At 42.3% G+C, this 15,486-nt stretch overlaps 1 protein-coding gene across 4 annotated transcripts in view; it reads right to left on the bottom strand.

The window, feature by feature from the left end:
- Positions 1-15,275, bottom strand: part of mut (methylmalonyl CoA mutase) — a 39,018-nt gene extending 23,743 nt beyond the window's left edge. Inside the window, exons 1-8 of one of the 4 annotated variants that reach the window (XM_021612530.2) lie at positions 15,197-15,275; positions 9,648-10,072; positions 8,997-9,364; positions 8,597-8,754; positions 6,391-6,562; positions 5,865-6,113; positions 5,583-5,694; positions 4,519-4,634 (exon numbers count right to left, since the gene is read on the bottom strand). In XM_021612530.2, coding sequence (XP_021468205.1) covers positions 4,519-4,634; positions 5,583-5,694; positions 5,865-6,113; positions 6,391-6,562; positions 8,597-8,754; positions 8,997-9,364; positions 9,648-10,065 — 1,593 coding nt within the window. In that variant the 5' untranslated portion in view covers positions 10,066-10,072; positions 15,197-15,275. Of the gene's footprint in view, positions 1-4,518; positions 4,635-5,582; positions 5,695-5,864; positions 6,114-6,390; positions 6,563-8,596; positions 8,755-8,996; positions 9,365-9,647; positions 10,073-11,452; positions 11,528-14,118; positions 14,410-15,196 lie in introns of those variants that run through there. The other 3 variants (XM_021612532.2, XM_021612529.2, XM_021612531.1) reach the window with 3 other exon arrangements.
- Positions 15,276-15,486: the final 211 nt, after the last annotated feature.

Raw genomic sequence — 15,486 nt, 5'->3', positions numbered from 1 at the left:
GTGCTATGGTCAAATAAAATGAAAATAGAGCTCTTTGGCCTACGAACTGCAGTGGTGGGTTTGGCGTTGATCAACAGAAGCATTTGCAAAAAAGTTCACTAGGTCCCCCCGTGTGGTTCCAGCAACAGCCCCAAAACATCACTGCTCTAGAGGAGATCTGCATGGAGGAATGGGCCAAAATACCAGCAACAGTGTGTGAAAACCTTGTGAAGACTTACAGAAAACGTTTGACCTCTGTCATTGCCAACAAAGGGTATATAACAAAGTATTGAGAAACTTTTGTTATTGACCAAATACTTATTTTCCCCCATAATTTGCAAATACATTAATTAAAAATCCTACAATTTTTCTCATTTTGTCTGTCATAGTTGAAGTGTACCTATGATGAAAATTACAGGCCTCTCATCTTTTTAAGTGGGAGAACTTGCACAATTGGTGGCTGACTAAATACTTTTTTGCCCCACTGTATGCGTGTAAGTCTGTAATGTCTGTATTAATGTTTTTAAATATATGTCAATTCTAAAGTATTTTTGTCTGTAATGTCTTTTTCGTTGTGTCGGACTCCAGGAAGACTAGCTGTCACCACTGTTATCGGCCAATGGGGATCTCAATAAAATCTAAATCCCTCCCAACTTTTCTCCAATCTCATAAAACATTTTAGAACAAGGCTCAGTGACGTTATCCTCCCAAGGGGTGTATTGAAAACAGGGGTGTAAATCTTTGCTTGTGGAATAAAATGTATTTCTCTGTGCAATTGTATTAGAATAAAATAATTTAATTTCACATTTGTTTGGGGAGCATGCAATATAGCTCAGTATTTGCATTATTTATTTTACACAGTCTTTTTTGTTCATCTTAATCAAAGTTGACAATAATTATCAACCTGACTGTAGCTCTATTCCAATGTTAAGTGACCTTCCAGGAGAGGCAGTGTCACGACTCCCGCCGAAGTTGGCTCCCCTGCCTGTTCGGGCGGTGCTCGGCGGTCGTCGTCACCGGCCTACTAGCCTCCACCGATCCCTTTTTCCTTTTCTGTTAGTTTAGTCTTATTAGTTGCACCTGTTCCTATTTGTGTTTTCTTGATTTTCTAGCCTTATTTAACCTTGTTAGGCCCGCTCTAGTTTGTGCGGGATTATTTTGTGTTGACGTTTAGTGTTGGCTGTGGTTTTGTGCTCCGGACTGTTTTACCCTGTGTTTTGGGTTGGTCAGTGTTTTCCGCCCTGTATTTGGGCATGACCGTTTGTGCCGGAATAAATAGCCTATTTTTCTTGAACCCTCTGCTCCTGACTCCTACCTTTCACTCCTATTCACCCGTGACACAGAGAGAGGTACTAATTATACTGTGACCCACGGCAAACAAATATCTTCTTGTCAGTAAGCATCTACACATGATTGCCACTCACATTATTACACACATTAACTATCATCATTGCTGGCATGTGCACGAGGTGACACAGTTGGAAAAACATTGAACAGAATCAGAAAACTTGATAAATTATAAACACTAGAAAATGTCGAATGCCAAATTCTATTGAAATATGTCAAAATGGTGAGATTAAAATATTTAAAATATTTTTATTTTCCTTAAAGACAATGTTGACTTTCATATATTTTTTCCACTGAACTACTGTGACTTGATTATTGAGGTAAATCTTCACAGTAACTGAATCTTAAACTCAAATCTGACATGTTTGGTGAAAACCTAGATTGGTTTGCTGCCATGTTCTGCTGTTCAGGGCATTACTGTCTCATTGTACTAGAAGTATCTAGTGATCTATGATGCGAAACAACCTATGGGACAAAAATCTATTTTCTCTCTTTTCTTTCTTATATCCGATATTGATGACTACAAAATGAGGTAAACCTGATTCCTGTTCAAATCTGTAAGCAAAGATGACAAAATGCAAAGAAATTTAGAAGAAAAACCAGCCAACCTCGAGGACTAAAATCTTTGAAGAACAAGAAGACACATTTCATGATGATGTCTGACCCATATAATTAGGAATTTAAATACTTATAATAGTAATTTAACAGGATATCTGTATGTAAAGTATGTACAGTGGGGCAAAAAAGTATTTAGTCAGCCACCAATTGTGCAAGTTCTCCCACTTAAAAAGATGAGAGAGGCCTGTCATTTTCATCATAGGTACACTTCAACTATGACAGACAAAATGAGAAAAAAATCCAGAAAATCACATTGTAGGATTTTTTATGAATTTATTTTCAAATGATGGTGGAAAATAAGAATTTGGTCAAGAACAAAAGTTTATCTCAATACTTTGTAATATACCCTTTGTTGGCAATGACAGAGGTCAAACGTTTTCTGTAAGTCTTCACAAGGTTTTCACACACTGTTGCTGGTATTTTGGCCCATTCCTCCATGCAGATCTCCTCTAGAGCAGTGATGTTTTGGGGCTGTTGCTGGGCAACACGGACTTTCAACTCCCTCCAAAGATTTTCTATGGGGTTGAGATCTGGAGACTGGCTAGGCCACTCCAGGACCTTGAAATGCTTCTTACGAAGCCACTCCTTCGTTGCCCGGGCGGTGTGTTTGGGATCATTGTCATGCTGAAAGACCCAGCTACGTTTCATCTTCAATGCTCTTGCTGATGGAAGGAGGTTTTCACTCAAAATCTCACGATACATGGCCCCATTCATTCTTTCCTTTACACTGATCAGTCGTCCTGGTCCCTTTGCAGAAAAACAGCCCCAAAGCATGATGTTTCCAACCCCATGCTTCACAGTAGGTATGGTGTTCTTTGGATGCAACTCAGCATTCTTTGTCCTCCAAACACGACGAGTTGAGTTTTTACCAATAAGTTTTATTTTGGTTTCATCTGACCATATGCCATTCTCCCAATCTTCTTCTGGATCATCCAAATGCTCTCTAGCTTCAGACGGGCCTGGACATGTACTGGCTTAAGCAGGGGGACACGTCTGGCACTGCAGGATTTGAGTCCCTGGCAGCGTAGTGTGTTACTGATGGTAGGCTTTGTTACTTTGGTCCCAGCTCTCTGCAGGTCATTCACTGGGTCCCCCCGTGTGGTTCTGGGATTTTTGCTCACCGTTCTTGTGATCATTTTGACCCCACGGGGTGAGATCTTGCGTGGAGCCCCAGATCGAGGGAGATTATCAGTGGTCTTGTATGTCTTCCATTTCCTAATAATTGCTCCCACAGTTGATTTCTTCAAACCAAGCTGCTTACCTATTGCAGATTCAGTCTTCCCAGCCTGGTGCAGGTCTACAATTTTGTTTCTGGTGTCCTTTCAGAGCTCTTTGGTCTTGACCATAGTGAAGTTTGGAGTGTGCCTGTTTGAGGTTGTGGACAGGTGTCTTTTATACTGATAACAAGTTCAAACAGGTGCCATTAATACAGGTAACGAGTGGAGGACAGAGGAGCCTCTTAAAGAGGTCTGTGAGAGCCAGAAATCTTGCTTGTTTGTAGGTGGCCAAATACTTATTTTCCACCATAATTTGCAAAAAATTCAATAAAAATCCTACAATGTGATTTTCTGGATTTTTTTCTCTCTCATTTTGTACGTCATAGTTGAAGTGTACCTATGATAAAAATTACATCATCTTTTTAAGTGGGAGAACTTGCACAATTGGTGGCTGACTAAATACTTTTTCCCCCCACTGTATTGTGGTATTTGGTCTCCATTTTGCCTTTCCTACTTGTCTTTCCTGTGATAAGCTAGACTTCCATCCAATTGGCAATAGATTTCCACGTGAATATTCTAAATTCAAAAGGCACTCGCATATCTGAGCAATCTTTTTTGCGGGTGCATGGTAACAGTTGAACAAGATGAAGGAAAAAGGAAACCGCACACTGCTCTTGATAGTATCACTGATCTTTAATAAGCTTACGTATCGGCCTCACGGCCTTCGTCAGAGCTTGCGTGAGTTAAAAAAATAATAATTGCGCCCTTATTTAGACCTAGCCCCACCCACATTCCGTTCCATGCTTCGAAAGGGGTTGGAGGCAAAGGTGAATATTCTGTGAATATTCTAAAATCCGCATAAAAACAATATGCTCATTTTCCCAGCAAAGATGTGTTTCCATCAAATTGACTAGTTGGATAAAAAGCTGTGCGCGATGACAGTGCACATAAAAATATATATTTTTCCGATAAATTCCCATGTACCGAGTAAAAAAACAAACAAGTTAAATGGGTTTCCATCTCATTTTCAACTCTCACGAAAAAACATTTATGTTGCACTTTAAACCAGAAGTACCCACTCCGGTATTGGCACGTAATGGCCTAGCCAACAGCTCACAAATCCAGAAACAGATAAATGTATTATGTTCACAATAAAATAATTAGGTGTGGTGAAAGTCGTCGTAAAGATGATGACCGAGAGGAACGTGAAGGGAGATAGAGGCTTTCCTCTAGGTCAATATTTTGGAGACGTGTTATTAACCGACCCTCTGGAGAAATGAACGGAAGAGGGCCGGAGGATTGGTTGGGTCGTTTTGTTGAATTACGCGTTGAGTCTTGGGGTGAGTGTGACACTGACCTTCTTGAGTTTGTCGATCTGCTTGTTGCGTACGTTGGTGTTGTCGATAGCCAGCACATCAACGGACTCCTCTTTCTCTAGACGGTACTTATTCACCCCAACAATCACCTCCGAACCTGGGGGGCACAGCCAGTGGGACACACAGTCAGAGAAGGGGGCAAAGGCAAAGGCATACTCGCTCATTCGCAAGCACGCACACACCCACCCTAGTCTGTTGGCTGCTGGTTCAGTGAAGCGATAGAAGACATCGCAGTTAGTTTCTCTCTCAGACAGCTTTCAGTATTCACTTCACGATGACCAGCTAATACCATATACCTCTTTGAAAATATAGGGAATAGAAAGCAGGGAAATACAAAGTAACCCATCCATCCCTACTGTGTTCAATGGCTGCAGTGGGCCCCACCTCCTCTATTCTACCACTCTTCCCCTCCCCTCTCAGCATGCATCAAAGCAGTAGCGTTCGGCCGGGTCTCCTTGCGTGCTAACCAGGCCGACCCCTGCCATGTCCACAAGACAAACCCCAGTGGCCCTGGGAGCCCCCACTATGTTCACAGGACCCAACCCCTGTGCAGGCATCAGATAAGCACAGCCTTGGGTCTGCAATCAGATCAAAGGTTTAGATGGAGAGGTCAGAGCTCAGACGTCAGCTCACTCTCACACACACGCACTGTCTGTTATATTCCCCTGGCCAGTGTTTCGCTAGGCCAATATAGAATGTATGATCCTGACTAGAGCTGTGGAAATAGACCGCTGAGATGTCAAGTGCTACTTTTATTCCGGCAGACTTCCAGGACATGTCTCTTTAAAAGAGCAGCTATGAAATATGGAGTGTGTCTGTTCTGCCTGAGTGGAGGACTGATGCTTCCAACATACCCACTGAATTACATATGGGGCTTTTTAGGAGGGGAGGTGAGACGATGGAGGGGAGAAGGATGTAAGAAAGAGGAGGGAATAAAAAGACGGAGGGTGGGTGGGAAAAGAGAACAGAAGGTGGGACGGGGAGATGGGAGAAGGACAGGGGTGCATGTGTGCCCGCACTGCACGTGTGTGTTCTGCTGCAGTACCTGAGTCGATGCGAGCCTGTCTGCGAGCAGCACACTCCTCGATGCGTAGTTTAGGAATGCCTTCAGCCACAGCTCTGGCCATGCCTCCCATCTCTTCGATCTCATTGATAAACTACAGGAGGGGATCAAATAAATTGATAAACATCTAATGCATTTAAACATAATGCATTTAAACATGAACACAATCAATACAAACCACCATTAAATATACTGTAAAGTGTGTGTGACCCCCTGACCCTTAACCGGTCCCTGAACTCTAACCCCTGACGTCTAACCCCTCACCTTTAGGGCAGTGTTGTAGACATCGTCGGTCAGCGCCTCCATCATGTGTGACCCACCCCAGGGGTCGGCGACCTTGGGTATCCCAGACTCCTCTTGGATGATTATCTGTGTGTTGCGTGCGATGCGGGCGCTCTTCACCGTTGGTAGACCCAAAGCCTCGTCAAAAGAGTTGGTGTGTAGAGACTGGGTCCCCCCGAACACCGCAGCCATCGCCTCGATCACAGTACGCACCACGTTGTTATACGGGTCCTGGAGAAAACAGAATACACGATACAGAACATATGAAGGTCATAATAGATTGAATTAGACTAGACCAGTTGGTGTAAAGTGACAGTGTAGGACAGGAAGTGACCTCTTTTAGGACAGATGATGCAAGTATCAGATAACAGCTGAGTTCAGCGCTCATTAGATGAGATAAGACTAGGGAGATAAGACTAGAGCAGGTGGTGTAAAGAGACTAGGTTCACCCCATTTACATGACTTGGCCTCGATCAAATAAAGTTAATTATGGGTTTTGTCCGCCCACCTGTTCAGTGAGGGACCAGCCTGAGGTCTGACAGTGGGTCCTGAGGAGCAGAGACTTGGCCAGCTTGGGTTGGAACTTCTCCTTAATGAGCATGGCCCACAGCCTCCTGCCTGCCCTCAGCTTGGCAATCTCCATGTAGAAGTTCATACCGATACCCCAGAAGAATGACAGCCTAGAGGAGAGAGGGAGGGGTATAGAGTGATATATACAAGTAACCGAGTATCAAACGTTGGAACAAGATTTTATTTGGTTTTACTTAACACTATGTATTCCAAGTATGCATGTCCTTTGTTGGAAAGCACATTCCCCATGAGTTTTCAAAGTATACCATTCTATAGACATGAGATATAGGTAACTAGCAAAATATTGGAAACACCAACATAGTCTCCTATTAGGACACTGGGCCACCAGAACAGCTTCAATGCGCCTTGGCATAGATTCTACAAGTGTCTGGAACTCTATTGGAGGGATGCGACACCTTTATTCCACGAGAAATGTCATAATTTGGTGTTTTGTTGATTTATTTATTTTTATTTATCCGTTATTTTACCAGGTAAGTTGACTGAGAACACGTTCTCATTTGCAGCAACGACCTGGGGAATAGTTACAGGGGAGAGGAGGGGGATGAATGAGCCAATTGTAAACTGGGAACTATTAGGTGACCGTGATGGTTTGAGGGCCAGATTGGGAATTTAGCCAGGACACCGGGGTTAACATCTCTACTCTTACGATAAGTGCCATGGTATCTTTAATGACCTCAGAGAGTCAGGACACCCGTTTAACGTCCCATCCGAAAGACGGCACCCTACACAGGGCAGTGCCCTGGGGCATTGGGATATTTTTTTTTTAGTCCAGAGGAAAGAGTGCCTCCTACTGGCCCTCCAACACCACTTCCAGCAGCATCTGGTGTCCCATCCAGGAACTGACCAGGACCAACCCTGCTTAGCTTCAGAAGCAAGCCAGCAGTGGCATGCAGGGCGGTATGCTGCTGGAAAACACTGTCTCAGGCACTGCTTCAGAATCTCCCACAAGGGTTCACTTGGGTTGAGATCTGGCTACTGAGACACACACAGCCTTTAAACCATATGCTCCTCCGAGACCCCTCTTTCAAAGTCACGGAGATCTCTTCTTCTAGCCATGGTAGCCAAAATAATGGGCAACCGAGCATTTTTATACATGACCCTAAGCATGATGGGATGTTAGTTACTTAATTAATACAGGAACCACACCTGTGTGGAAGCACCTGCTTCCAATATACTTTGTATCCCTAATGTACTCAAGTGTTTCCTTTATTGTGTCAGTTACCTGTCTGTTATTATCCACACGTTCATATTGATGCTCCAGAGAAATGACTAGGAAGACAGGTTGCCCACATAGGGTGTTTACAGACAAAACACAAAGATGTAATAAATCAATAAGTACGGTTAAAACTCCCAAAAGGAATGAATAGACAGCTAAAGTGTAGAGCAGAGTGTTGTAACAGCAGAGCTCTCAGCGGAGGACAATTATAGCTTACAGCAATTCATTGAATGCAAGCACTATCGGTCTATTGATTTTGACAGTCCTAACAGGACCATAATGCTATGCACATGCCATATATCATTACCGCTCAGGGGGAACCCGTCAATCAATAACACTGCAGTGTGTGTCTGTGTGTATATGCATGGACTAACTACAGTCAACTACCTCTGTGATTACCTACGTGACTGACAATAAGGTGACTTGAGACATTTTTAACAAAAAGGATCTGCATTATTGTAGATGTCAAAGTGAGCGACTAAATGAACAATGGACTAAACGCAGGCTGGCTAAAACGCATGGCTAAATGAAAGGACAGTCAACTTGCAGAAACTTTAAAGTACTTCCTTCGAACAACCACACGTCAATCAGCAATCTGTCATTCACCCTAGGGAGTCATTTAGAGTGTGTGTCCTCTGACCTCGCTGCAAATCACATGGCTCTGCATCAAAAAACCACGACATGAAACAGCAAGCCAGAGAGGACAGTCTGTGAATAGCTGTCTAGTGGAGATGAGACCTCTGTGTCTGACAGGACATTCACTGCTCTGAGACACTGGGAATGACACAGGGAAATCACAAAGAGAACCTCTCCAGAAACAACCCATAGCCACTAACTCTGCATCACACAGGAATGAGGTCCCTGGGACAACACACACTGTATGATCTCACTCTGTGTGTGCGCACACCTGGGGGCGAACTCGTCTATAGTGAGGCCAGCTTTCAGCCCAGTGCGGCAGTACTCCAGGCCGTTGGCGATGGTGTAGGCCACCTCCAAGATGGCGTCCGCCCCGGCCTCCTGGAGATGGTAACCACTGATGGAGATGGAGTTGAACTTGGGCATGTGCTACCGGAGGAAACAACCAGTCATTCAACCAAACAATCAATCGTAACAATAATCAATCAATCATGATGGGGAAACAGTGTGAGTTCAGTCACGGACCTCCTGTGTTTGAGGTACGAGCCTGTATCTTAAGTTAGATGTTACTTCCGTGGGAATATTTTTTTTTAAAAGAGGACTTTAACTGTATTTGCAAGGCGGTGAGGTACAGAGGACGCTTTACCCTGTTGTAGCTTTAAGGTTCTTACCTTGGATGTGTAGGCAAAGATATCAGCGATGGCGTGCATGGAAGGTTCCGGGGGGAAGATATAGGTGTTGCGCACCATGAACTCCTTCAGGATGTCGTTCTGGATAGTTCCCGTCAGCTTCTCCTTGGGCACCCCCTGCTCCTCCCCAGTCACGATGAACATGGCCAGCACCGGGATCACCGCTCCATTCATCGTCATAGAAACCGACATCTTCTCCAGCGGGATTCCGTCGAACAGCATCTTGGTGTCCTCCACGGTATCTATGGCGACCCCCGCCATTCCGACATCGCCATGGACACGGGGGTTGTCGGAGTCATACCCGCGGTGAGTCGGGAGGTCGAAGGCCACCGAGAGACCCTGTTGACCCGCTGTAGAAAGAGAGAGCGGAAGTGAGAGAGAGAAGTTACACTTATTACAATGGGAAAGGTAACCAAAAATAAGCACATAAAAACATGTACTTAAATGTTGTTTTATTAACCTATAAAGTAAAGAAAGAACTCTTGCCTGATTAAACCTGACAGAGTCAATTTCTAGACAGACAACAATCACAAGACTTACAAGTGCCACTCAGCCTCCAACAACCTGGGTTCACTTCAATATTCTATCATAAAACCCCAGTTGGTCACACCAGCAGTGAGTATTGTGCAGTACCTTTAATGTTGTCCCGGTAGAACTTGTTGCTCTCCTCCACGGTGCTGAAGCCAGCATACTGCCTGATGGTCCAGGGCCTGAACGTGTACATGGTGGGGTAGGGCCCCCTAGTGTAAGGGAAGACCCCCGGCAGTTCGTCTGGCTTCGTTGCAGAGTCTGCTTTAGTGTAGACGGGTTTGATGTTGAGGCCCTCCGGCGTGCGCCAGATCAGGTCTTCTGGGTTCTTCCCTTTCAGTTGTTTTTTGGCCAGGCTGGCCCACTCCGGGTGCAGGTCCACTTCATCCTGACAGGGCGTTGCGGTACGAAACTGTCGGGAGTGCGTCTGTGAGCGTGTGTTGATGAATCCGTGTGAGGAGCAGGGAGCTCCTAGAAGTCGGCGTGCAGCCAGAGCGACACATGTCCTCTGTGCGGTCAGCATGACGGGCCTGGATCAGTAACACGAGACACAGGAGGAGAGGAATGAAAAACAGTGGGACAAGAATGAGACATCAGGAAATCCCTCTGGTTTTTTTGAGTATTGGTGATTTCCTGGTAAAACAAAATAACCAATAAGCGAAGGCTTTGATTTCTTGTCAAACAGATAGAAAATGGATCTTAAAAAACATATACCAGAAAAAGTCTTAAAAGATATTAGAAATAGATCAAAACACAACAATGTAGAAATATTTAGTTTAGGAAGAAAAAATTAAATCTGCCTTCTGTAAGTTCTGTTACCAAAAAAAAAACACATCTTTAAAATGTTTTCTAATTTCTCTCCCTCATGAGTTAACATAAGTAACAAGTAAAAGGTAGGCCTATCAACTAGTTATGGTACGTTTTTAATGGTATACATTTGTTTATGAATTATTAAGTGATTAAAATGTGAAATTCTGTTACCAAATCTGTAAAATTATTTCAGAAACATTTCAGCATACGCCCCAATGGAGAGAGGATGGATGGAGGGTGGTGTGTGAGACGAGACAAGTAAATGAGGGAGATTGCGGAGCCGGAACCATACACAGTGCCTTGTGATGCGTTGTATGCGAACAATCCTAAGAGGATAGTGTGGTCATAGTGAGGGTTCTTGGATGAGTAACTATGGAGACAGACTGGCTGGCCAGTCATGGGTTCTAATGTAGACTGGGGCATCTACAGTGCATTCAGAAAGTATTCAAACCCCTTGACTTTTTCCACATTTTTTACGTTACAGCCTTATTCTAAAATGGATTCAATTGTTTTTTTCCCCTCGTCAATCTACACACAATAATGACATAGCAAAAACCAAAAAAAATCTAAGGCGAGTCTTGTTGGTTCCAAACTTCTTCCATTTAAGAATGTTTTTGGGGACCTTCAAAGCTGCAGAAATGTTTTGGTACCCTTCCCCAGATCTGTGCCTCGACACAATCCTATCTCAGAGATCTACAGATAATTCCTTCGACCTCACAGCTTGATTTTTGCTCTGACATGCAGTGTCAACTGTGGGACCTTATATAGACAGGTGTGTGCCTTTCCAAATCATGTCCAATCAATTGAATTTACCACAGCTGGACTCCAATCAAGTTGTAGAAACATCTCAAGGATGATCCATGGAAACAGGATGCACCCGAGTTTGATTTGGAGTCTCATAGCAAAGGGTCTGAATACTTATGTGCATTTTTCTCCAGTAGTGCTCACTTCACAAGCCCAGGGCACGACAGGCCCAGCATACATTTGTAGTCTACTTGTGCGCTCTATAGCCCCTTGCTTCAGCTACTGTCATCTAGTATGCTAAATATTTTCATAAAGAAATGGATAAAACACACGGGTAAAAGGTCAAGGTAACTTACAAAGATGAGGAGGACCAAGAGCAAGAGAGGGAGTGTGGTGATGTACGGTAGTGTCCACAACTAAAGAATCATTGTGGAATCTGAAAAGACAGGTATCCAAAAGCATGATGCTGTGGGCCTACTTACGATGCACACATGCTAACAGAAAGGAACGAGGTGGGTAATCCTGTGAAATGTGTCATTGTAGCAAAGTATTTATAATCCAAAAAAATTGATCTCTCGTTCGATCACTTTCATTCTATTATCTCTATACAATGGGCCATAATTGATTTTGGCCCAATAGGCTTGGAATATGACCTCTTTTGATGAGCTTTCCGCTTTGATAGGGTTATTTTAACTAAAATATTTTAGGCCTACCTACAGAAAAACAATAAAAAATACACATCCCTGCCCAGCCTTGCACACTCCGCTCCTAAACTCTGGTGTGAGCCAACATTACATGTCCATTGGACTATGATAATGGTAATTGCAGAGCAACAGTGAAGTTCATAAGAGTTTATATTTTTGAGAAATGAAGGTATAGATAGATACATTTTCAATTTTTTTCCATCTTAAGAATTAGGCATAAATAACAGACGGAAGAGGGGTCTTACAAAACAGGTATTAGAAATACATAAAAATCTTGTTTAGGTAAAGACCCCTGCCAACTAACATCAACACTTATATTTCATTTTGGAGAAATGATTTGCCTTCTGTAAATAAAAAAAAATCATTCAAAATCAACCACATATCCAAAATATTTTCTACTTTCTCTCCCTCATGAGGAGGGAGGATAACGAAAGTTCACACAAGTAACAAGTAAACGTAGACCTACCAATTAGTTTGTGTTTTTACTGATATAAATGTTTGCTTACGAGTTACCAAATTGATAACAGAATAACCCAAAAATGTGTAACAGAATTATTGCAATTGAATTGGCTACAAAGGAAATCGAAATCATAGTTAGCGTTCTCTCACCTGCTACTGTTCTCCCTCTCCCTCCAAATCCTAGATGTTTGTTTCAAACGTTTGTATAGCACAGTACAGTACAGTAAAGAAAAGTAGAGTACGGTTCAGTACTTTGTAGTAGAATAGAGTACAGTAAAGTAGACTATATATAGTATAGTCCTGTACAGTAGAATAGAGTGGAGTACAGTTCAATACAGTACACAGTAGAGAAACTAGAGTGGTGTACACTATAATGTACTGAACTACACTCTACTGAGATGTACTTTAATGTCCAAACTCGTGAAACATAGACGTATGTGATAGGATCAGATTTGGTTTAGTCCAGACCGACAAACTTCGGTCTTGTTTGGTGGCGGAGCTCATTACAATAATGGCGAGTGTGTAGAATCATTTTGCATATTTCTACCTGTGACATGCATTTCTGTGTCGTACAGTTCAGTGTCACATCATAGCTGACACCCATTCTTTCTGCAAGCATGTTTGTATCTTAATTCGGAGCAGATATTTAAGAGTTTTTGGGAAAAGTGGTCACATAAAAAAAACAGAGGGAGATTATACAGAAATTATGTTACCAAACACGGCATCTGCACAGTTCTTCCAGAAAATGTGTTTTTGTTCAAAAATAAATTGTCAGTAAATTGTCAGTGTAAATAGATTGTTAAACTTTGAAATCAATGGTTTTGGTTTGGTGTTCATTTTAAGTGAAAAACCACATTGCTACGTTAACTCACTGCGTATCGTACACAATGTTCTGTACACTAGACCTTATTTAGCCAACGCCCAACAAAAATATACTTTCCAGGTCACCTATGATATGCAGTATGTATATATTTAATATGTATGGTGATTATATATATGTATGGTGATTATATATATATATATATATATATATATATATATATATATATATATATATATATATATATATATATATATATATATATACACACACACACACACACAATTTCTTCCCTTTCTAACAAAATCAAGCCAAAGACGTTACACAATCCATCTCTGCCACCTGCAGGAGTAATGGGGCTGATTGTAAAAAATGCTTGGGGGGGGGGGGGGGGTGGAGCGAGCTTCGGCTTAGAGCAGGTGGGGAGAACTGTCCAGTGGCGAAACGGCATTTTCTACCCGATTTATCAATTACATTAAAACACCATAGAGTTTATAGAATACAACAGACCTTTTTTGATTTAGTGTCTGAAATTAACAAAACAGTGCCACGTTTGTATATAATGGTGCAATCAGAGTTCGCTACAACTCAGCGGTTCTCAAAGTGGGGTCCGCAACCAAGATCCAAAAATAAAATTTGTATTATTATTTATATTACTGACAACAACAGATTAAACACATTTTGACCAAGGGCTCTGTGGAATAAATTGTGTGTAATACCATACAATTTGATATTATTAATCTACAATTTGGGCATATTGCTGGATAGTAGCTTTAAAGCTGCAACAACAAAACTTCTCTCTGACCACGCAACAAAATATGTCGAATTACAGGACAATAGGGTTGTCACCAGTATTGCAATACAACAATACCTTTTCATTTTCATGGCAAAAAGGAAAACACAAAGCAGACTAAACTCTTATGTCCTATAAAAAACCTGCTGTGTGTAAAATATTACGTGCTATAGCTGGTATCGTGACAACACTACAGGAAATTAACTTGAAAACTTTTCTCTCCTTTTCCTTTAAAGTGTTCCTTACCAGGAAGACCTATACCAGAGACTTGGTTCGTCCGGCCATGCACTGCCAAAGTCATAGTAAAAGTCTTTGTATGCCATTTTTAGCTCACTCGAGTTGTGCTCTGGGACGGGTTAATTTGTTGTCACAAAAGGGGTCCCCGGCCCCAAAAAGTTTGAGAACCCCTTACACAAGGAACAGAGGCTGTCACTGCTTTTGAGAATTATTACTGCTCAAAGTGATTTTCAGCTTTTCTCAAATATTATTTGGCCTTGACCATGTCAATCTAAGCTTGACAAGAACAGTATACAATTCCCCGGATGTTGGAGTAGGCAATTACCCGGATGTTGATGCTAACATAGTGGCCACATTCTTCTTCCCGGGCCAATGATTTCTATACATCATTGGCGTTGCTGACGCCTGTCAGATCTTACAACGCCTGCATAGGTATTTTACGTATCAGCTAACCACGTCATATGTTATAGCAATCTGTCAGTCGATTACATAGTTGATGACAATGCACTGCATTTGTTAATGCAGGCCAACATCTGACCAGGGGAATTCCACACATTCCGCGTGCAAGACAACTCGGAAAGTGACATTTCCGACTTGGAAACACGTTGTTAGAATCTACCAATAGGAAACTCTAAACTAACCGAATTGTATTGAAAACGCCAATAACAATGTGCCAGTCGGTAACCATTAGCTGTAGGGCCATTCATTTAATTGCAACCCCGTTTGAACGCCCGGTTAAGCTAACGCCATATTCACGATGTACGATAAACAGTGGTACCATACGATACACGTTTATTGAGGAGCCAACTGCTACGGTCACGTCAATATCGCATAAACAAAACACCCAAGTCATTGCAGCGGCTACTAGGACGACAGTAAGGTTCGCTGCATGTTGGTTACGCACCCGTTAGCAAGCTAGCTAGTAATGCCCTGGCATATAAACATCACATCTTTGATGTAGTTTATTTTAAACCCAAATGTAAAATGGGCTGCAAGACATTATTACAGAAGGGCTAACATTATTACAGAAGGGTAGTTTTCTCACAGTTCAGAAATGACAAATAATTTTGTAAGTATACATTCTGACCTTGTTTTCTTACGTTCTCAGTGGCGTTGCTGTAAAGGCGTATGTCTGTCCAGCCAATAATATTTCATAACATTAGTAATCGACCAATCACAAGCTAGCACCGCTGGTTAAACTCCGCCCTATTACACAGGGCGTAAAAAGGAAGCAAAGATATTTGTTTAGTGATGAGATGTATTACTTCCGCTCTATATAAGTATTCGTCGAAAGTGTAAAGTATGTACTATCGCTATGTCTCCAGAAGATGACATTGTTCCTTCGCATTTTTTTCTCCCAGTTGGATTGAAACGTTT

Source organism: Oncorhynchus mykiss, chromosome 8 (assembly GCF_013265735.2).
Source record: "Oncorhynchus mykiss isolate Arlee chromosome 8, USDA_OmykA_1.1, whole genome shotgun sequence".
Taxonomy (NCBI): Eukaryota; Metazoa; Chordata; class Actinopteri; order Salmoniformes; family Salmonidae; genus Oncorhynchus; species Oncorhynchus mykiss.
Note: the sequence above shows the minus strand (reverse complement) of the source record. Positions and strands in the feature narration are given on the sequence as shown.